Source organism: Amblyomma maculatum, chromosome 3 (assembly GCF_055883805.1).
Source record: "Amblyomma maculatum isolate TAMU_Amacu chromosome 3, ASM5588380v1, whole genome shotgun sequence".
Taxonomy (NCBI): Eukaryota; Metazoa; Arthropoda; class Arachnida; order Ixodida; family Ixodidae; genus Amblyomma; species Amblyomma maculatum.
Window position 1 is genome coordinate 115,124,569 of NC_139346.1, and position 22,481 is coordinate 115,147,049.

General features: G+C 44.8%; 1 protein-coding gene across 1 annotated transcript in view; it reads right to left on the reverse strand.

Annotated features, from left to right (window-relative positions):
* Positions 1-2,639: 2,639 nt before the first annotated feature.
* The window catches only part of LOC146195758 (nose resistant to fluoxetine protein 6-like), a 31,613-nt gene continuing 11,771 nt past the window's right edge, over positions 2,640-22,481 (reverse strand). Inside the window, exons 3-15 of the mRNA XM_084596854.1 lie at positions 20,205-20,328; positions 19,180-19,267; positions 18,696-18,805; positions 18,076-18,249; positions 15,748-15,841; positions 15,494-15,589; positions 13,123-13,288; positions 9,944-10,023; positions 9,034-9,156; positions 7,743-7,863; positions 4,612-4,798; positions 3,884-4,026; positions 2,640-2,939 (exon numbers count right to left, since the gene is read on the reverse strand). Coding sequence (XP_084452980.1) covers positions 2,640-2,939; positions 3,884-4,026; positions 4,612-4,798; positions 7,743-7,863; positions 9,034-9,156; positions 9,944-10,023; positions 13,123-13,288; positions 15,494-15,589; positions 15,748-15,841; positions 18,076-18,249; positions 18,696-18,805; positions 19,180-19,267; positions 20,205-20,328 — 1,806 coding nt within the window. The remainder of the gene's footprint in view (positions 2,940-3,883; positions 4,027-4,611; positions 4,799-7,742; positions 7,864-9,033; positions 9,157-9,943; positions 10,024-13,122; positions 13,289-15,493; positions 15,590-15,747; positions 15,842-18,075; positions 18,250-18,695; positions 18,806-19,179; positions 19,268-20,204; positions 20,329-22,481) is intronic.

Sequence of the window (22,481 nt, forward strand, 5' to 3'; positions counted from 1 at the left end):
ATTGATGTGGAGCTTCCCAGAGGTCGTTTCTTTCTCCATGTAGGCTCTCCAAGATTCCGGAGCACCTATTGGCCAAACCACCGCGACTTTCGAAGTCGGGCTGATGTGCAGTCATGCAGTCTACAAAGGAAATACAAGTATGACACGCGAAACCAATATTTCTTTTTCTTTTCGTAATCAGCACCTTGGAGTATTTTCAGCAGCATACACAGTAGCTGGAAAAAGTTTCCGAATTCAGAGAATTTATATCAACGATCACTTTTATGAAAGCAGTAGGTATGGGGTACTACACACCTTCCCAATATCTCCACATTGAAATGCAAATAAAGACTCACAATCTATTCCTTCAGATTTAAAGAGCCGTTTCCGTCCAATAAAAACAAACCGTGTTGTAAATAAACCACATGACTTGAGCATGCGTGGTCGGAGCTATGTCAGCGGTTGTTATGACATCTCAATTATGCTTTTCTTTTTCAGATCTGCTTGTGCCGTGAAAATGAACTGCTCACACGTATATCAATTGAATATTCGCGTACACAAACTTGTTGATTTTATTTGCGCTTCAAGAAATAAGGAATCGTGTGAGACCATCCAGTTTTCTACTTAAGATACAGAGAGAATCTCTCGAAAAAGTATTTTTGTGCGGAAGCCTTGCTAGGAATAATGACTGTGGAAACTTTCACAGAAAATTTAGTGCGGTGGTTAGGGCGCTGGACTGCTGCGACCGAAGATGCGGGATCGAATCTCACCAGCGGCGGCAGCTTTTCGATGCAGGTGAACAGAAACGCGCCCGAGTGCTGTGCGATGTCAGTGCACGTTAAATAACACCAGGTGATCGAAATTTCCTCCACTACGGCGTCTCTCATAACCTGAGTTGCTTAGGGACATTAAACCCCACAAACCAAACCAAGCCAAGATCTCAATTCTCCTTGTCTAGCGGGGGGATAACAGCGTTAACAACGATGCTGCAGTCAGTCGCACTGATAATGATGATAGTAGTGATGGCAATGACGGTCCTTTTGGTTTATAATGATGATAGTAGTGATAGTTATGACAGTATAGATGACAATGGTGAGGCTGTTAGTGAAATCAGTCCTGTAAAGTGGCTTTCGCCATATACGTTTTCAGCAGACATGAAAAATCCGAAATCACAGGGCTTCGAGAGGTTACACGCACGCTATAGCGTCCTTTCAATCGATATATCTAAAAGAATTCGCCAGGCAGAATTTCATGATGAAGCTTGTGTACTGCAACAAACCATTTTTGGGAATCGCAGTAGTTACTTCGAAACTACAGTTACTGCAGGCAACAACTTCGTCACAGACGCCCCACTTCCCCTTCAGCGCCTCTACTCTGATAGATAAAATATAAGAGAATCCCCTTTGAAACGGGGTAGTGGCAGTTTTTATCATGCTTGGGTTTTAAGGGGAAAGCCTTTATAGGCTCACGGATGTGTGCAGAAAGTGTCCTTCCGCGGAAGGTATAAAACCGTCCATGTCGAAAAATGATGTAATTAATGAGTAAAAGAATGGTTGTGTGAAATAGAGGGTGAAAATAAGTGTCTGTACGTGCAAATGTTTGTAGATGTGGAGTAAATAGTTAGCGGCAAAAAAGTCAATTGGACGTTGAAATAGTCATGGACGTCGATATATGTGCAGACGTCAAAACAGACACGCATGTCTAATTTCTGCAAAAACAAATAAATAGAAGTGGGCAAAACACGTTGCAAAGATGTAATGGCAGGTCTCGCCATTGTGTTACAACATGTGAAGCAGGCATGAATAAAAGAGGAAAAAAAAAATGCAGTAAAAGAGAAAAAAAGGTAAAAACAGGCCGATTAGACGTCGAGATGGGCAATTGAGAAGTAGAACTTTACGTTTTTTTTTAATAATAAAGTTGTCCTTCTTTCCTTCGATTTAGTGCGCAGACGAGAAAACAGCCATCGACGTCGAAATTGTGCAAAATACGCCAGAATTTTGCAAAATAATTGCAAAGCTTTACTGGTCATTGCTTTAAAACGTCGAAACATCAGCTAAGAGTACAAGAGAGAAAAGAGTAAAAACACTAAAAGAAAGAGACAAAACAACCAAAAGAGGAAAAATGTCGAAAGCAAAAAAAGAGAAAAATAGGAAAAGGAGCAAAAAAGGAAAACGAGAGAAAACCAAATGAGGAAAAAGCAGCAAATTAGAGCATATAGTAACAGGAAAGGCTTTTGCCTTGCCGCACTTAAAATATATCTGTGCCTCCAACAAATTATACATACACATATATATATATATATATATATATATATATATATATATATATATATATATATATATATATATATATATATATATATATATATATATATATAATATATGGTTTGACCACGGCTTTTAAAAGCCAAAAAGTTCTCTTCACAGACGAAACCAGTCAAAAAAGTGGTGCTCAGGTAAAATGCGTTTATTCCACATATATATGCACCATTTGGGGTACACTGCAATGCCCCTTATGCCAATGATTTTTAACGGTGGCGATCTGTACCATGCTCATCTGTTTGCGGTTGGATGAGGTGGCTCGAGACTTGTATTTCCCCAGAAATATTTGTCGCACGTACCACCAATTGTGTGAAGCTATTTGATTTCGCACTACATTGCCTAACTCGCTTCGCGGCAGCATCCTCCGTAGTCCGGGTTGACGCCGCCAGGCGGGCCTTTAATCTTCGTCTTGTTCGCCGCGACCGCGTCGTCGAGGAGTTCGTTTTTCCTGTTGGCGGTGAGCGCAATCATGGAAGACGAGCACGACTCATCCGCGCCGCGCGGCTCTGCGTGGTCGCTTTTGTGCAGAAGGCGGGCGAAGCAGGAGCGTTCCATGTTTGAGAAGGGCTTCTCGCAGACAAGGTAGAAGAGCCAGCCGAACAGGTAGCTCAACACTGCATTGGCCAGAAATCCACGAACCTGCAGGTGAGCGAGGAGAATGCTAGTGGAAATGGAGTGGCTCGGATGTTATTCAGCAAAAGCCGTATCGTAACCTTTTGTTTCTGCAGGTAGAGTATCGTACTGATTTTCGCCTTTACACCACCGAAATTGGTTCAGACAAGAGCAAGTTCCACAACGTTCTCTGTTCGACCGAGTGTATGCTTACTGAAACCTTAGGAAGTCGCGTCTAAATATTTCAAATTTTGAGGCGGCATGCTAAAATCGGGTACTAGCTGTCACTTTTGCGGCGCGAAGAAATAAAACGGTTGCGGAGGAAGAGGAAGGTTCTATAAGGTAACCTTTATAACAAATTGAACGATTTCTAATCTTGAGAGAATAGAAATCGTTGACTTCGTTATAAAGGTCACTTCCCAGAATCTTCCTCTTCCTCCAGCGTTGTATAAACCTCTGTTATACTTTATCTATTATATTTATTTGTTACCCTCCCTCTATTATCAACTTCTATCATTTCCCTTATCTACTATTTCTATCATGTCTAAATATCTTCCTTTATTATCTATTACACAAATTTAGCAGCATGGCTAACGAATAAGCGCAAAAGGCGCAGGTATCAGCATAGTACAGCTTGAAATCTTTTCTTCAATGCACTGAAGGGACTGCGTCGATAACGCGTCCGATAGTAGGTGGAAACTGTCTACTAGCCACAAATGAAACGGTTAAATGCATCTATCTATACCTATATGCTTTTAAAGAAAACCAAAGGCTACCTCATCGACCTCTTTGAGATTACAGAAAAGTGCAGCAACTAATCTCACATGAAACGATAAAACTTTAAGCTGTCGAGAAACAACTTTAACATCTCGTTAAATATTCGTCCGTCGTGTGCACATGAGGTCCAATTCGTAACGAAGTTTTCTTTATATTCACGAATGCAAGTTCAATCAACGGTGATTTAGGCTCACCAGAAACCAGTGGGCGATGTAGATTCTCTCGCGTGTCATTCCAGGCGAAGCGACCAGTACAAAGAAGTGCACGAGGTAGACTGAGAAGGTGAGCCGGCCAAGCGGCACGAACGCTTCCCAAGCCAGGAAACGGTTCACCAGAACTGCGTCGATGAAAACAGCAGGGAAAAGTGACACAACCTTGACGAACTAAACGCCAGTTACGGACGAACACCTGTTAAAAGGGGCCTCGTTACAGAGATGCGAATTGCGAATCGTATACCTTTATTTGATTTCCGTTTATCTAAAGGGCATCTACGGTGGAGTAATTAGGGAAGCTCATTGCATAGCTAGCCCAACTCCTAACTTGTAGTTTCCAAGTTTCTTCAAGATCTTCAGATGAGCACGGGTGTGCTCAATAACCTGACCTGTCATTAATACCAGACAAGCCTCAGTAACACCGCATACAAAATGCGTTGGAACGCATGCAAAATGCCATCGTTGTCTCAGTCGCCCTAACTTCAGTTAACGTTGAGCAGCTGCAATTGAATGTTAGAGGAATCAAGAAATTTTGCTGTTCGTTAGTTGTTCTTTTTTGTCTGTCCTCTCTAACCAGTACGTCAATCGTTTACTACCAAGAACGTGTGAAAGTGAAAATGTTTTCTGTCGTGCTGCTGAGCCAGCCTGCTGGGAGGCAGCCTCGGCATGGCGTATCTGATTTGCTTTTTGGGGACAAACTTATTTCTGACCGGCATTTCCTGACGCGCATGCGTAGATGACCCATGCGACGCCCATGGCGAACAGCGTGCGGTGCATTCCGTTGTAGAGGACCACGTCAGCGCCTATGGGAGGCGCGCCCTTCTGCCACTTGAAGGCGCCAAAAACGCCGTACAGGCAGGCTGCCACTGAGAAGGACCACAGTGCAAGCTGCGCCATCTGCATGCATAAACAAATACAAATTTTCTATAAGTGCGTATCACAGGCAAGTTTGCTGATATTGAGAAATCGCACAAAGGATGCTGTCGATGTGTCCGTCGTTTCAGCGGATGTGCTTGTAATATTGTTTGGAATAGGTTGTTAAAGTCAAGAAATGCAGTCCAGCTCACATGTAACGGCCGCTGATATAAATAATGGTGGCTTATTATAAACAAGAATAGTGGTACCATTAGTAATTGTATTAGGGTAATAATGCAGCTCGGCTATAACGATAAACAGCGGCCGCATCAATTAGTAACAATAGATAACGAAGAGGAGCTGCACACTCGCCATCAAACTCGAAAAACTCGCGCTTGAAGCAAGCACACAGCAAAGTGTCTTACAGTCCCTGTAGCACCACCCCGGGGGGGGGGGGGGGGGGAATGGCAACAAAAGAAAAGTTAAAAAAAGGCACATAGAAATTGAATAATCACCGTCCAGACATGTGTAGGTATAGGCCTGCATGGTCAGTCATTGTGCACAGATGTGCCAAATTGGCAAAGCATTTTAAGCAAAAAAAAAAAAAAAGCAGCGCGATAGACACGAGAAAGAAGCGTGTCAGACGCTAGCTATGTATTCAGCGCAGACGGCGTTCCACTATGTGCCAACTGTGAAACCGCAATGGAGGCGCTCCAAGCCCAGCCCTCCCCCCTCCAGCTTTACTATCACCATCATTCCAAATACTTAGCAAAATACAACTAAACTTGTTGCACACGTACTCCCGATTCTACCTTTATCCCCTTCGAGCTTACACTGTCTGCGGCATCTGCTCTGAACATTATGCAAATCTACAGTACTGTTCAATTGCTATACAATCCACACACTGTCCTTAATCGCCCTCTTCTTCTTAGAGTGCGTGGTTGGCCTTTGACCAATTCTAGCGGCAAAAATGAAATTGACCAATTAAGTCCTCTTTCCCACGTTCTGGGCTGATAGCGCGTGCAGACAGCGTGGATATGGCGCAGATGACTCAGCTGATATGCTTTACCAGCACGTTGTCTAGGCTGCTTTCTTTGCTGCTTGGGCACATGAATAGAAACGGCGCTGTCGAAAACTCGCATGTGTTCCTTGTAGTCGCATGTATTTCTTGACATTAGCCGCGCGACCATCGACTGCTCGGTGCAGAGTCGCTGATCTGAAGCAAGCGGAAATCGGGAGAGAGAAAGATACTTGGGAGTGGAATCATGCTGCTCGAGCAATGTGTCATCTGTTTGGCTGTTCTGTTCCGTAGGAAGCAACCCCTCGAATTGAGTTTCGTGTCGCAGTTCTGAGAGCGCTTGTTCTATCCGATGTATGCTTGTGGCCTTGAGTGGTGCAAACAAGTAAAGTTTGAAGTACTACACTTCTCGCTGGTTCCATTTTCTGGTGATGTCTACATGCAGTTTATTTTGAAATTATTAAAGGCCCGTTGTTTAATGCCCTCGACAGTTATTTGTTCCGAAAGTAACGAGTACAAATAATTATAGCGCACCCTATGTTGTTTATTGCCAATATGTGTTCTTCATTACAGATATTAATATTCGCACTATATACAACGGGTAAAAACAACTTTTGGGGCGCCAGTAAATGCCAGCCGATCGAGGCTGGGGTTGTTCCATACTAATCAGAACAGTCTAACAGAGGAGGCTCACTGCAGCAGCAGGACTTGTGGGCATGCCCTTGCCCTCGCTTGCCTTGTCATCTCCTGCGTCTTCTGGCGCAGCAACGCCGGGCAGTCAATGGTCGTGCGATACTGTAAAAGAATTGGCCGGGTGTACATTTGTACACGCGTGTAAATCTTGGATTGTTATATTTTGTCGCCAAGTTCACCTAGGGTCGTGGTGGAAAGTACGTGTTCGTGAGAAGGTGCCCTTTTGCTCCCACGCCTGGAGCAAATTTTACCTCCTGCACAATCCACTTCAGCTACAAATTCGGCGTTGTCGGTGTTAGCGAAAAATCACGATCATATCTTTACGGTGTAGTATTCGTTGATACCTGGGCCGGCTTGCACGATAAAGTCCGAGCTAAGTCCAGACTTAAATGGTGTCTTTAGAAAGACCAAGCTTATTTAAGACGGCTCGTGTTCCGAACGTCGAACGCTTCGGGTTCATGTTCACCAGAGTGGCTTCCCAGAACGGCCTCAGCAACCACTTGGGACATTTTTCCTCGTAACACAATCTTAAGCAGCAAAAAGCAATGGCACGGATTTTACACAACGCAAAATTGACGGAATGTGTACATCTTACAGCAGGGACAGTGCCAGCGCATCCCTCTATTTCCCTAATTTCTCTACTTAGACACCTGGCGTCCTTGTGTCTTAACCAAGACAGCACTAGAGTCGTAATCATACAAGCGACTTATTCAAGTCAGGACTGAAGCCCAGTCTTGACTCCAGTCTTAAGCGGCCATGCTAGTGGCCTATTCTTTAGACTCCAGTTAAGTCTGGACTTAGCTAAGACTGTCTTAAGATTGTTTTGTGCAAGCGGGCCCTGGTCTCCTTAGTTGTGCAAACATTGCGGCATCCTAATATGGTACATTTGCTGTTCACTATTTCACTGTATGCAGGCCCATATAACTAAACTGCAGGAGGTCTTCTGCATCGCCGTATGGCCATGTAGCAGTACGATCGAAATCGAAGCTGTTTTCATAAAATACCGCACTACCGTTCGTTCAGCGATGATCGCAACGAGGGCCGAATATTTATAGACAATTCGATGCATCTAGGCTAAAATTTAACCAACCCACAACTGTTCTACCAAGCACTGTAGATAAACCTCAGCGGAGGTGCAAGTAGCCAGAGGCTCGTTAGGGCATAACAAACCCTGGTCCAGCTCTTTCTGTGTTTAAGCGCTCGTCTTTGCTCAGGTATGCTTGTTTTAGTCAACAGCACCAGATTTCCGCTCGCTACAGGCTACGAGGCACTCACCTTGCCGATACGGGCATTCTTGAAGCGAAAAAAAGCGAATCCTGCCAGGGCTCCGACGACGTACGAGCCGACGTGAGGGTACGGCCGTTGGTGGATCAGGTCCAGCGCCTGCATCATCTTGCTGCATCGTGAGAACATTCCCTCAGCAGTTAATGTTTTGGAAATAGCAGCGACGTGGTGACATTCCTGACAAAAGCTATTCGATCGCTTACATTAACTTCTTGTCTGCGCAATAAATGTTACGATCCCTTACGTATGCAATACAAATGCCATACAACTACCAGTACGCTCGAGTCAATATTTATACGACACTTACAACATCAAGAAATAAGTTTTGCTTTTGTATCTTAATCCAACCACATGCCATTGATGGGGTTCAAACCTATGACCTCCGCATGTTGCTTGCGATTCTCTACTAATTCTGCTAAGGCGACAGTTGTAAAAACTTCTTTTTGGGCGGTACTTATGCAAGCCAGCCGAGTGTGAACACGTTCGGTATGATACTTGCGGTATTACAGGACGTGTCTATGACCGCCGCTAAGGTCAGGAGTGGCGCTGGTGAACATTATAAACGTTAGGTTACATGTAACATAAATAATACCCCTGCTATTAGATCTGAAAGTCATTCTGATACCTTAGTTGGTAGGTAGAGCATAACGCTTTAGGTGTGAAAGTAGCGGGCTCGTATCAGTGGCACGTAGTCGTTTTTCTACTACTTTCTAATAATTATCTTTCAGGTGAAAACAATTCCACTGCTAATATTTATTCGATCAGTCCTAACGAAGAAAGCATAAACATCCCTGTGTATTCTGCCGGTCTCAGTGATGGTCATATTTAATGAAACGTGTATCGTCACAAGCCCCTCTGTTTACTACCCACATTTCGTCAGAAGCAAAGGGAGCCGCACAGTTCATACTGTAAAAAAAAGGAGCTCTGACATCGAATAATACCTACGCTACAGCTGACTCTAGGTTTGTGAACAAGACCACGAAATACATTCGTTAGAAACCTTACTGCTGACTTCCTTTCGGCACATTGAAAACGTTTGTGGAAAAGAAATGTAAAAAGAGAAGTGTGGAAGGAGGGATTTTTATTAGGGCTAAGATAGATGTTTATTAAGTGGTAACTTAGCATGGAAAGGGTGTCTAGACAGACTGAAAGGTGTATTTTCTTCTTGTCAGAGATGTTCATGGGTAGAAGCAATGGATTCTCGAAACAACAACCCTAACCTTGCTTGCATGTTTCATGTTAACGTGTTTTTTTTTTTTTTTTTTTTTTTTGAGACACTCACGAGACGTCTCCACCCGAGCTGACACGCGAAGGTCCAATCTCCGCCGTGTGTGTGAAGTACGCGATGAAGGCGTTGCAGCCAACGCAAACCGATACCATGGCAGCAATTCCCAACCATGTGTTTCTATAAGTAGACAAAAAACAACATATGGAATTAAAACATGCAGCCCTTAATTAGGTGACGGAAGTGGCAACGACCATGTCAACTTATGTATCTCTAACAGCAAAAGGCGTCACAGCATTAACAGCATTTTCCTTTACGAGTGACATATGACTGATAATTACCCTAATTAGTTTTGGGGTTATTCTGGACTCAATATTTCTTAGTTGCTGCTACTCCAATACTTAAATTTGATCCATTTTCACCAGCCTTTCGTGAACATAGTATCGGGTGGGTGAATAAAGAGAGTGCACGACCCTGGCGACTCTGCAAGCGATGCATCACCCGTACAAGACAATGATGTTAATACACATGGACCTTCTTGTGCCCGATATCCCAGCGCTTAGGGTTTCCCACTATTAGACGTGTGGCCAGCCCGTTATCCCTACCTAAAATGGTGACAGGCCGCCATGAGCAGCTCTAGCATGGAAGACCAGCGGCAGATGGTGCACTTGGCCCAGCTGCCATGAGGGGCCTTCCCCGCACAATGTACCTGCCTTTAAGCAAATGGATATATTTTGTCACCACCCCCAGAAAGTGTAAGATGCAAAAGGAAGCTAACGTATTTATGCGGTTGTCGATTTCAAGGACAGCCTGCATATTTAAATTATCCGAAATTTAGAGCCTGTGTGTCAATAGCTGGCAGCGTAATGAGAAGTAAAAGAACACGGAAATGAGGTAATATGTGAACGGAAAACAACTGTTGAAATACTCCACAAAACAGGTATGTTAAAACTCGCGCACCACTCACATCGACAGCAGGACGCAGAGGATGGCGACCAGGGTGAATATCTGCATGTCACACGCCACGTACCACAGGTGGCCCGAACACTGTTGCAAGATGGGAAGGCAAGGCGCCATCGCTGGTTATTTATTCGTGCGGACGCGTGGAAATCCCAGTTCGTTTCGGTTCATTTAGGCAATTGTTTACTGATGAGTTGATGGCTGATGTAAACAAGCGCTTCCGTTATGCTGTTCTCGGCCATCTGAAGTACTTACTCAGGGCTACGAACAGCTGCCCACTACACGTTGCCGCTTCTTCAGTTTTATTCCAGGAAGCGAAGATAAAATGCTTGTCATCGATTTAAGATTTTAGTTCACATTCACAGAACAGCACAAGCTGCAACAGCTTCAATATGTTAGACACATTTTTTTCGGCATACTTAGAAAATTATAAAGCATGGCCCAGATGTGACACGGAGAGTCCAGGATTTGTCGGAATTATATTTGGCAGGAGAGGCATGTATATATGCATAGGAAACAAGACGAACATCGACTCATTTTGTTATGTTGGCGTTTTGGCTCCCCTACGTCAGAATTAAGTGATCACCGAAATGGCTCGTCTATATACATTTCGGGTATTCGTCGCGGATATTGTACATATGCCGGGTTAAAGCTGGAAACGCTTAGATTCAGTATTAGCTGTGATTTGGATAATTCATTGCTGCTTTTCATTTAGTGCTGCTGTTTTTACTATAAGGTGTCTAGTTGAGGCAAGGATGTAGCCACAACCAACACTACGTTCAGCAAACGTTCTCCTTCGCGGGGAGTTACAGTACTCATTGTAAATTGTTTAACTTTGTTTGACAACTGCATCAGCTGCATAAAAAATAAAATGCAAAGACCTTTAAAGCACCCGACTTCGAGGGAAATTTTATTGCGATAGCAATACTACGCCAGGTTTTGGCACGTCGTGTAGTCCCGGGAAGGGCCATGTTTCACCTTGAACAACCGCGAAGAAAACGAAGACTAAGAAGTAGACGAAGACGAAGAAGAAGAAGACGAAGACAAAGACCACGAAGAAGACGAAGAATGCTCGGTCACCAGCAGGTAATTTTTTCGCTCCTCATTCGGTTCAGCAGCACTGAGCCCTTCCCATTTATATGTGGGCTGGTAGCTTACGCTCTCGCGTCGAAATTCAACTAGGGTTAACCAGAGCTAAACCAAAACTAATTATTTTTCGAATAACTAACTCAAGCGACACACCTGGTTGCCTAAGATTTATTGCAAACAGATTTCTGACTAAGCTGACTCAGAAGAACAGCACGCATTAGAGTCAAAATAGGTCTCATACCCATAACACCGTTTCGAATTTTTCGCTCGCGCTGTCAACTTATGCCGCTTGATCGGTAAGATTTCGTTTGACGAGAAGCCGCGAACACCGAAGGCATTTGCGCAGAGAATTCGCAAGAGTCGGTCCAGCAGTAACATCCTTTGAGATTTGCGTCGCAGACAGGAGAGTGAAAGCTGTAGAGACGCATAACTGTCCGGTTGACATAGGTTTTTTTTATGGTGGCATTTCTTGTGCATTATTAAGGCGTGACAAGTCACGCCTTCATTTTTTATGAAAGGAAATTAGTAGGCACAAATATTTTCTGTAATTAAAGTTGCATGCCCATCCTCTGCTTTAAAAGCCATCCGCGTATAAATTGCATACTTTCTTTCCAGAGTTATCGAAAGCCCTAAAGGATTATTCGTAAGTCATGTATTGCACGAGGGCCCCATGCATGTGAGTCGATGGAAGTTGTGGACATGTAAGTTTGGCTAAATGCAAACAAGCTTTAAAAAAAGACAGTGTCATATCCCGATGAAACCAACTGAGTGTTCTGGAAAGTCGCCGCACAACCTTATGTGAAAAGTTTTCGTTTTTCATACTCAAATAATTAGTAAAGAAAAACTGTATTTAATTACAACCTTATTTTAATTAGATGCCTCAAGAATAAACTTGAATATGGAGGTTTCAGGGGACATTGAAAAAGAGCTGACTGAAATATTTGCGCCATGCATGCTTACCGTTTATGCAGATCTATCGAGGGACGTTAAAAGGAAGCTGCCACATGAGAGCTGCTGGCGCATGCACAGTCGTGATCTAAAGGAGCTTATACAACACACAGCTGGGGGCGGAGCTCGGTAAACCTGAATAGAAATGCCATGTAGCCAAAGCGACAGGTACAGCGACAGCGACACACCCATGTCGATGAAATGGGGCACCGACACGATCGTCTCGATCCCAGGTAGCTGTTGCTACAGACGTTGCAATGCATTTTTCCGAACTCCGGCATCAACTGGATATTGTACAATACTTCTGCTAACGAGTGTACCTTGCGCATTTCCTTCCTCATGCGGACAGAACGAGCAACACCCCTTCGGATACCGCTCTTCGGGCAAAGGGATTTTCGTTTCCGAGCAGTGCAGAACCGCTGTGAGGGATTGAGTACGTGGTAGCTTTTGTGTTTGCGAGTCATCTTGTAAGGCCGATAAAAAAGTCGCTTTATTTAAATGGTACTTTGGTGCAAACAGGTTAAGTAGCTGTGCTTCAAGACGACCTAGAGTTTTCGATTTACATTCTTTTCTCTGCTGTAGCGAATAGTTAAAAAATATACCTAATTCACCCTTGGAAGTTAAATAACTTTAAGCAGAAAAGATATACTGGAAAACAGGCTGCGGTTCTCCAAAGGTGCTCTATTAGTTACACGAGGCTATAGGGCTCTCGTTCGTTTTTAAAAGGTTGGGTACCCTTATTTGGGAACCTGGTATAACTGCGCCAGCGGTTTCTGCAACGGATCTATGCCCTATTGGGGGAAGCAGCTCCCGTAGCTAGGTACGCTGGCTGCATCCAAACTTATAGTGGAAATTTCACGGCCTCAAAAGCATTGGAAGTTTCTTGTAGAGGCTGAGCAATTGCAGTCAGTTCGCTCGCGACTACGCTAATTATAGGTACTTATGAAGCTTGGCATAGGTTTTCGACAGGCGCTTTGAATGCATAAAGGCTGGGTACTGCCGAGCACGCGCACGCAGAGTCCTCCTGCGCAGCATTTGATTTCGAGCTCAAGCCTCAAGTGTACTCTCTACGCCGAGGAACCTAAATGACAGTACTTTCGGCCCCGCAGTTGCACCAAGCTAGCGAAGAAGTGGCACTGGGGCACGTACGATGCGGGCATGCGTGAGCCAGTTGTTGTAGTGTAGGAGCACTGCGGGCCAGCTCCTGTAGCAGTTGGCCACCTTCACCGGAAGCCATTGGTCGGCGGCGGGACCTCGCACCAACGCCGGCAGCAGAAACACCACGCCCAACAAGAGTGCTGTAGGTATCGTCAGCCTGCGGTCCAGACATCGCAACAGTTTACTACAAATAAGGTGTTGCTGCAGCATGACATCAGCATTTCCATTTCGGCAAATATTATAGTCGGAAGAACTACCCCGAAATGAGACACTCTGATCGTGACACCACTCCTACATAAGGATGTTTGTAACACGTGGTCGGCATGTCACACACGGCTGGCCGCATTGCGCATAAGTAGTTCACTATCAGTTCAGCCGTGCTTACACCCCAATATGCCCAGGTGCGGCGTAAACTAACATATATAATCAGGGACAAAAGTTTGCGGGATGTGAATTTGTAGAAAAGCAATTTTTTCTGCCTTGCCTCGCTAGTTTTTCCTGAGGTCTTTTTCTCTAAATGGGCCGTGCATGTCCCCTCGTGATTCAGCAGATTTAATTTCCCATGTTTGCCCAGAAATAAGTATTTTTCCACGATCTAACGTCTCTCAAACTTTTGTCCCTGACTCTACTAACAAAGAGAGATAGCTAGATAGAGAGAGAGAGAGAGAATAAACTTTATCTATACAAATAATTACGCGGGCGGGTCTCTTAGGTCCGGGAAACCATTGGCGAATACGGCCCTCCAGGCCTGACCGATCAGCTGGCGCTGAAGGGGGAGCTCTGTGTGAGCCAGCTTCGCCTTCCACTGTTGATGGCTAATTTTCTCTAAACCGTATGATTTACGTTGTTCGGGGCAGTTCCAAACCATGTGGAGGATGTCTCTCCGCAGGCCGGACATGCAGTTGTTGGGTATTGCATGGGCCAAATCTTATTGTGTCGGGTTGGGTTTGGTAGTGTTCGGGTTTGCATGTTTCGCCATATAGTGGCTTGCAATGAGGCGGCTGACAGGATAGCTCGAGGTTCCACTAACGAAGTTAACAGAGAAGAACAGGCGATCATTACCTGAACCTCTTTTACCCCCACACAACCTCAACCATTTTTTTTTTGCGCTTTTTTTTAGACATGCTACGAAAGGTTTTTTCCTTCACTATTTTCCTATTTTCCTTCACTGTCACGGTTAATCGCGCCTTCAGCTGTCGACATCGTTACGTAGTTATCAGCATTTGACATCACAGACGGGGAGCTCCCAGTCGTAAAAATAGTTCCAAAATTCATCCCCTATGGGGTGACGCGCAGGAAGCCGCGGGTTCGATCCACTTACTACTTTCTCAGCCCTGAGCAGTAATTCAAGAACGTAGTAACAAATACTCCTTGAAGAATTCCTTTCAACCATTGGAACCGACCTATTGCAATGACCTTTCGCGGTCAGCCCTCTTGCATTTTTTAAAATAGTTTAAGGCGCAAAAACAAACACAAAGGTAAGTGACAGGACGAAGCGCCAACTTCCAACTGATTTTATTGCATGCAAGAAAAACGTACCTAAATAGTTTTGTAGTCACATGCGTAGATGTCACCTAAAGCTCAGGAACGACCTGATAAGGCGCGCTCCAGGATTTCATATACAACTCCTTCAGCACATTTCATGAACAGCACATTTCATGAACGGTGCTGAAGGAGTTGTATATGAAATCCCCCTGTCTTGCGGCCACTCCTACATAGGTCAGACAGGCAGGTGCCTGAATGAGCGGACGAGGGAACATGAGAGAAACGTACAACAGAATAAGGAAGGCACCCATATAACTAAGCACATTAATGAATGCCCGTCCCGCAATTGTGAGCCATGCTTCACTGATGTGCGCATTCTGGGCAAAAGCAAAGATAAGAATGCCAGGGAATTGATAGAAGCGTTTTATATCAAAAAGAAAGGCGACATGTGCGTAAGCGACACATCAATTGTTTTATATAACTGTGAAAAGATATTCCTGGAGCGCGCCTTATCAGGTCGTTCCTGAGCTTTAGGTGACACCTACGCATGTGACTACAAAACTATTTAAGTACGTTTTTCTTGCATGCAATAAAACCAGTTGGAAGTTGGCGCTTCGTCCTGTCACTTACCTTTGTGTTTGTCTGTTTTTTGCGCCTTAAACTATTTTAAATATGAACCAAAACCAACTAGCCCAGCAGCAAGTGCTTTTAGACTATACCTCTTGCATTTGTTAGTTTTTCTTGGTAGGTAGAAGGCCGTAGGAGGTGAACCACACAAGTTTACGCCAGATATACGCCTTATTATTTTTCTTTGCATAAACCTGCACGTTTCAACTACGTATTTAGCGAAAACAAAAGAGGAAAAGGAGCGACTAACCTGATGTAACGTCTTATTTCTGCTGTCAAGACGACTATTATTCTGGAGCGAACGTCTTTCAGCTTGGGATACATCTGGTACACTAAAAGGAAGCCGCTGAAAGAGCCACATGCGTCAAGGTAGATAAGCGGCTTAATGCACCAACAACAGTAACAGCATAACTAATCTCCTAAAATATTCTGGCAACACTAATAGCGATCAGTGATAAGCACGCTGAATAAATATATATCTTACATGGGCGACATAATCCTCACCTGATGACAAAAAAGGTTTCGACGCTTGGGTAAGCGTTTGCAATAATGCAGAAGAAAAACTCGTTCGTCATCTCGAAGATTCCGAGGGCTCTACCTAATCAGAGAAGAGAGACAAGTGAGAAACCAGCGATGTTATCCGATCACAAGTCGTGGAGGCTCGACTCTTACACAACATTCAAGCAACATAGCCGACATGATGATTTCAGAAACGGCTAGCCAAACCACGTGGAGTGGCGCGTTGCGTCTTCGCCCGAACTGCGCCATAGTTTCAAGACTACGTATACGTGTACTACGCCGCGCCAAAGTGTAGTTCCGTGTCTAGACGTCGACTGCCTAGACGAAGCAATGTTGCGCGTAGGAAGGAAGCTTGAATAGGAAGTTTTTGTAGGGGTACTCGCTGAGTGTGATCGAGTCGAGATACAGCTACAATGCTCCGATGAGACGAAAGAAGAAAATTAAGTTTAGTTTAAACTTTAGAGTAATAGTTGGCCATCCACTCTGTACTCGGGAAGGGTCTAGTGATTTAACATGTCCTCTTCGGCCAGCGTCGATTGGCCCTAGCTAGAATGCGGAGGTGACGGCTGTGTGAAATATGACCCATCTTTCATGTGACGCGTGATATCGGTTAAAAAGTGCGATTGAAGTTTAATCAATAATCGTAGTACACAGGAGAATATTTCAACAGATTTGCTATTAATTTTATTCTGACTTTTATGGCAGTGTTCGAAAAAAAAAAAACAGGCTTTCATTTTTTATTAAACATTTCTAACGCGTCTCCGAAATGAAGGTGATCCTCCAATATGGTGGTGGTGGCGCATTCATTCGGGCATAATCCCCTTATACGGACCCTTCAAGAATCAAGAAAAGGAGCGGGACGCTACTTGGTTCGGTTCTTTGTTCTCGTATACAAAGCTCCGATCTTACAACTACTTCTACGTCGTGGTTCTTACAAAGCTCCGTTTCTATCCCATTTTTTTCGAGAAACAAGCTTAGCGCGCTCTGTTTCCTTCATGTTCGTACCCTCTACCCAGTAATCTCACTTAGGATTTGGAGGTATCCGTGCGTAGGATTCGGGCTCTGACCCCTCGTGTGCGTCATCGGTGGAGTAACAAATGGTCGCAAGTGACTGTCCGATGCCTTCATTGTGGTGCTTCATCGGAACTGTGTGATGTGAAAGACTGGTTGTGGACTTGCCCACCTACGACTTCTGAAAAACTGCACTTCCTTAGGAAAGGATGCCTGCGGTGGGACCTTGAATGCGACTACTGGAAGCGGACATTGGATAACTGTTTTATTCGGAAATTTTGCAATTTTTAAGCGAGACTGGCGTACACTCCTTCTAACTTTCTCCCAGTGTGCCCAGTGGCAAATATCCCGAACAAAACAAAATGGAGGACGTTTAAGTTTCACATTTAAGATTTCCACGCAATAGCGTTACTGTGCCCCGTTCGCATCGCTTTCTCATGCTCTTCAGCCTCACAATGACGCACTTCTCAAGACACACTACTCCATTTTTTTTTTTTTTTAGATTTAGCGCAGGGTGAAACTTCACTCCTGCCTTGATTTTAACCACCAATCTAATTTGGATATTTCTTCCCGCTTAAAACCTGTAGTCTGTGTTTTCTCCGCTATTTTTAAACCCCAATGCTTTGAAGACGATGGACGAATGTATAAGGCTGAATGGGGCGGCTGCTCGCGCCATCTGTTGCGGCAGCGCCGTAAAATTAAAGGAATTTTCCAGTGAGCGCCGTATCGCAGGTAAGCAAAGCGGAAATGTTCTTTGCTACTCGCTTAACTACTACTTCCATAATTAGATTCTTCCTAATGACGCATCTAAACTTTAGCTGATAGCCATAAGGCAATGCATACATTACGTCCATTTTTATTCGGAGAGAAGCAATGCGGTTCTGTTTTGTGGACTCTGTGCATCCTATACTGCGTATCGTGTTGATTCTATGCTCTTCTCTAACTCAATGTACATGCTTCATGTACATAGGACATTGTTTCAGTGTAATAAATAACATGCTAAAAAAAGGGGCTCTGTGGCGGAGTGGTTACGTGCTTGCCTCACACTGTGAAGGAATCTTGTCCGACCCCGCGGGTTTCCGTAAAGTTTTTACTGTTCTTAATTTGTGTCTGATTTTCACGTGACGAGCAGAACGCCTGCACTGGCGGCACGCTATCCAATTAAAATCGGTCTGTAGAAAGCAGTGAATTAACGCGTCATACATGTACAGTGAGCAGAACCGCTATAACACTCTACACACGTTAGCATTGGCTTTGGACCTACGTGTGGGTCGTTTGGAGAGAAGTCAAATGTAGACGCACCTAGTATGTGCGGGTCCAGAATGTTGTAGCTGTGGCCTAGGATGACCCAAAGCGCGGTGATGAAACGCATTCCATTCAGGCACTTCAGGCAGTCGTGCTCGGGCAGCGTCTCCTTCAGCAATGATTCCGTATTGCTTACAGCCGAAAACGTTTTAAATGTATCTGTCCAATGTGCTGCACATAGTAGGAAACACCGTATTAAGAAACAACAAAGGAACATTGATACCTTCTAGTTTCTAAAGCCGGTGCATATGAGACCTTTTTAATCAGTCTTCGGTTTCTTTCATCTTTATTTTCTCTCTAAAACAGCTGCCTCAAACAAACATGAAGCAAAACGAGCGAAGGTCGAGGGTAAGCTGCAGTGGGCTCATCTACATTTCGACAGGACACACTGAGGCTTCCTTTCAACCTTTGTTAAATTTAATTTAGATTTCTCAAGAATTAATTCTTCTACTTCCCTCTCTGCCGTCAAACAAACTTTTGCTGAGTTCCGGTAAATGCCTGCAGTTACAGTGGATGAGCTGTACAGATTAATCTACAAGCAAAAGAAGGCCAATTCAGCGGCAACCCGTAAGCCTCCATGACCTGCTACGCATGGTTGCTTATGGCGTATGCCTTACCTGTTTCCCGGTCTTTTTGAAGCAGCGCTGGCTCCTCTCTGTTCCCCCTTGATATCACGTCGACTGCCGTTCCCACAAGCACGAGGAACGCTAAAGTGGCATATATAACTCTGAAAGATTGAATAGCACAAAAACGAATAGAAAATGCCTACGTAGTGCGAATATTGTACAATGGCTTATACAGTCCAAACACACGGAATCAACCGAACAAAACCTCCTCTCCGCCAACATCTCTTGCTCTAGTTTTATTTCAGAAATAGGACCGAAACACTCATGCCTCCTCGTAACCCTTCCAAAGTTTTTTTTATCATACCTTCCTCACCAACTACCTTGCCCCCTCCCCTCTCTGTCTACAAGCCCCGTGCAGAGGAGCAAAAACATCCGTAGGAACCTCGGATATATCACTGAGTCACACTGAAGCATTTCAGTTGGTGTGAAAATTGGGGCGCAATGTACGATGCAGGCACGTGAATCGTATACCTACATGAAAGCAACCTGAGTGCCATTCAGCTCGTCCTTCTCATCTGTTCGGCAGCTTGCCACTGCTGAAGACACGCTGATGAGCTGGGTAACTGCGCAAGATACGCCATTAAGTTCGGGGAGTCACGTGATCATTGTGGAGAGTGCCGACGACAGTGCTCATCACACTTGTGCCGCCAATACTCATTTTGGAAACTACTGAACCGAGGCGACGGCTACCGCACCTTCGAGTGTACCTCGTGCCACAAATGCACAACATAGACCCTTTCACCTCAAATCTCCCCATGCATAAAGCATGGCATTTAGGATTGAGTAATACTAAAAAGAAGAATTACGAGAGGCACTTAAATGACCACTTACCATCCTCCGGTCGAAAATACTTCCTACCGTGGCGACTGGAGACATCATCCTCGAAACGTACGGTAACCACCGCTGTTGACCGTTGTAGGTGTTTGTGTGCATGGCGGCGTAGCTCTGTCATAAGTCACATACCTCTCCCTTAATTTGCCAGAACATTCTTGCAGGCTAGTTGGTGCATAAATTTTGTGTCCTGTCTTGTTTTCAATGTTTCTGTTGTAATATCTTCCCGCGCTTAGCCTCCAGCTCTCACTTAAGCTGTCACATTTAGTTATAACAGTAGTCGCTACGGTGGAACAATGACCACCGCAATAATCGCAAAGCGAATCCCACCAGAAGCTTACATCGTCAATGTTAGTTCAAAATAAGAAACCGGTTTAGTGGGCCGTTTTAGCAACGAAGTAAAAGCGTTATACACAAAAGAGCCTTTACCGTTGCAAACGAGCACTACAATCACTGCAGTATACGTGCTAACTGTGGAAGACGCCACACACTCTCATAGTCAAGGCGAGCGTTTGACGCCTGAGAAGTGCAATTACATCTTCCACACGAAGGTGGCACGGACTATTGCAAGCTTCGCTCGGTCTGCAATTGAGTTATCGTGGCTCGGGTGCAGGCACAAACTGCTGAGAAACTTCTGCAATCGCCTAAGAAATCGAGACGCTGGATTACGTGATCCCAGGATGGCCTCCACTTCTCCGGGTGAGCAGGCGGAAGGAACGCATATGCCGAAGCGGAGGCCGCGTATCCTGCCCTTCTTGATGGCCTTGCGCACTGTGGTCAGGTTGAAACGTTTCTGCAAAAGCGGCACCATGGGATATTGTCCACTTCAAGGTTCGTCCTATTTACTCACTTCATGTAAACACTTTGCACCCCTCGCCTCGTAGCGCAGCAAGCGAGCTGACCCTCAGTGGAATACGAACTAAAAAGTGTTCAAAAATTGATTCGAAACAAGAAGTTTGTCAGAAAAGTAGAGACACCAAAATTTTGAGTGACATTTTTTTTTTAATGACGCAAGAAAAAAGCATACACGAGTCGCAACTCGGCGGCAGCTTTTCGATGGAGGCGAAAAGCAAGGCGCCCGTGTGCTGTGCGATGTCAGTGCACGTTAAAGAACCCCAGGTGGTCGAAATTTCCGGAGTCCTCCACTACGGCGTCTCTCATAGCCTGGGCTGCTTTGGGACGTTAAACCCCACAAACCAAACCAAACCAAACATAGAATTCACCTAAAGCAGATATATAAACGTTTATTTAGAGTAGACGAAAAGTCTTCACCCTAGGTGAATGCCTTCTCAGTCCAAGAATCCGTACACCTCGGTCATCTCCCAAGGCCTGCCCACCAGACCACGCTGTCGTTCTAGGCTGGGACTTGACAACTCGGCCTTCCGTGCACTGCTCTTTGGTTTGGTATTTCCCTTGCATCTCCACTCTAGGGCGTTCAGTGCTTTACAAAATGTGCCTTGTATAGATGGCGAGCATGATCCCGTACAGTGAGGTGGGTCCCGTCGACGTGACTGCTGGTTTGTATTTTTCGGAGGGTGACTGTTTCTTCTTCTGTTAGTTCCGGGTGAGGTAAAGCATATGTTCTATCAAATCTGTATTGCATGTTGTCTGTACATTTCTTGTGGACCTCCCGGTTTCTCCTAAATCACTCTGACATAGGGTACTGTTAGCGTATCTTCAGGTTGGGAATTGGAAACTTCATTTTCTGCCAGGCAGGTGTGCCTGAATTTCATCTAATGTAACCACCTGAGAGGTGACGGGATGCAGTACGGCGAAGGATTTAAAGTGTTACGGTGAAAAGCTGTCTTTGGCAGTTTCTGCGCGCGGGTTTTGAATAAGTGAGTATTAAAACATGTTCCTAGCACGTCGAGAGGGCTGAGACACTTCCAGTAGTGTCATTTGTTGAAGCGCTTGCAAGCCTTTTCCGAAAAGGTGGAATTCATGACACCGAAAATTGACCGTATCTTTCTGTGTATCTCGCTGAATCTGTCTATTTGGTGTTGGGGTTTGTTCCGTGCACTTTTGTTACGGCTCGAACTCTTGCCAGCCCCTAGCTGGTCTTTGTGGTAAGTAGGATAGAAATTTCACGAGATGGGTTCTAAATGTATGTATGCGCAGATGTCACCTAGAATGCGCTGCTGGTGCATTTTGAATCTGCCATTTTTCTGTACCCCAGTTTCTTGAGGATTGCACGCACCGCTTCTGCTAGATCTAAACTGGATGACTTTGTGCACCTCGGCAAGCTCCTCCTATGTAATGTGAAGGCGCAGGGGGAGCAGACATTGCGCAAAGACGCATTCGGTTGTACCAATGACGATTTTGGGGACTTGACGATGACAGCGTTCAGTTTTTCTACCTACCTTACATATGTTGTGTGGCGTATAATAAGACCCTGTGTGATGCGGACGGTACCTTATTCTTTAACACCGTGCCTTCTGCTGGCCGCGTGGGATAATTAGTGTGCCACTGAGTAACGGTAGCTCGAATTTAGCGAGTGATGGAGTCCCTGGGACATCTTTCGGGACGTTTACGCCAATAATGCGCAGAAAGTTGCATTGATAGATTGGGCCACCCTCAAGAAAGTTTTCCGGACCTGAATTTCACCTTTCGAGGTCTTCCTCGAGTTCGCGTTCTTTAAAGAACCAGGAGTGTAGGTCTGCGAAGATGATACCGCAACCTTGTGCGTAGTTGCAGATGCAATCAACAACTTTTTGGAACTCTTCGTGATGCTTTCCTGGAGGGCCTACGTCAGGTAAAGTATTTATAAAATACTTATTCTGGTCCATACCTCCGGACCTGAATTTCACCTTTTGAGGTCTTCCTCGAGTTCGCGTTCTTTAAAGAACCAGGAGAGTAGGTCTGCGAAGATGATACCGCAACCTTGTGTGTAGTTGCAGATGCAATCAACAACTTTTTGGAACTCTTCGTGATGCTTTCCTGGAGGGC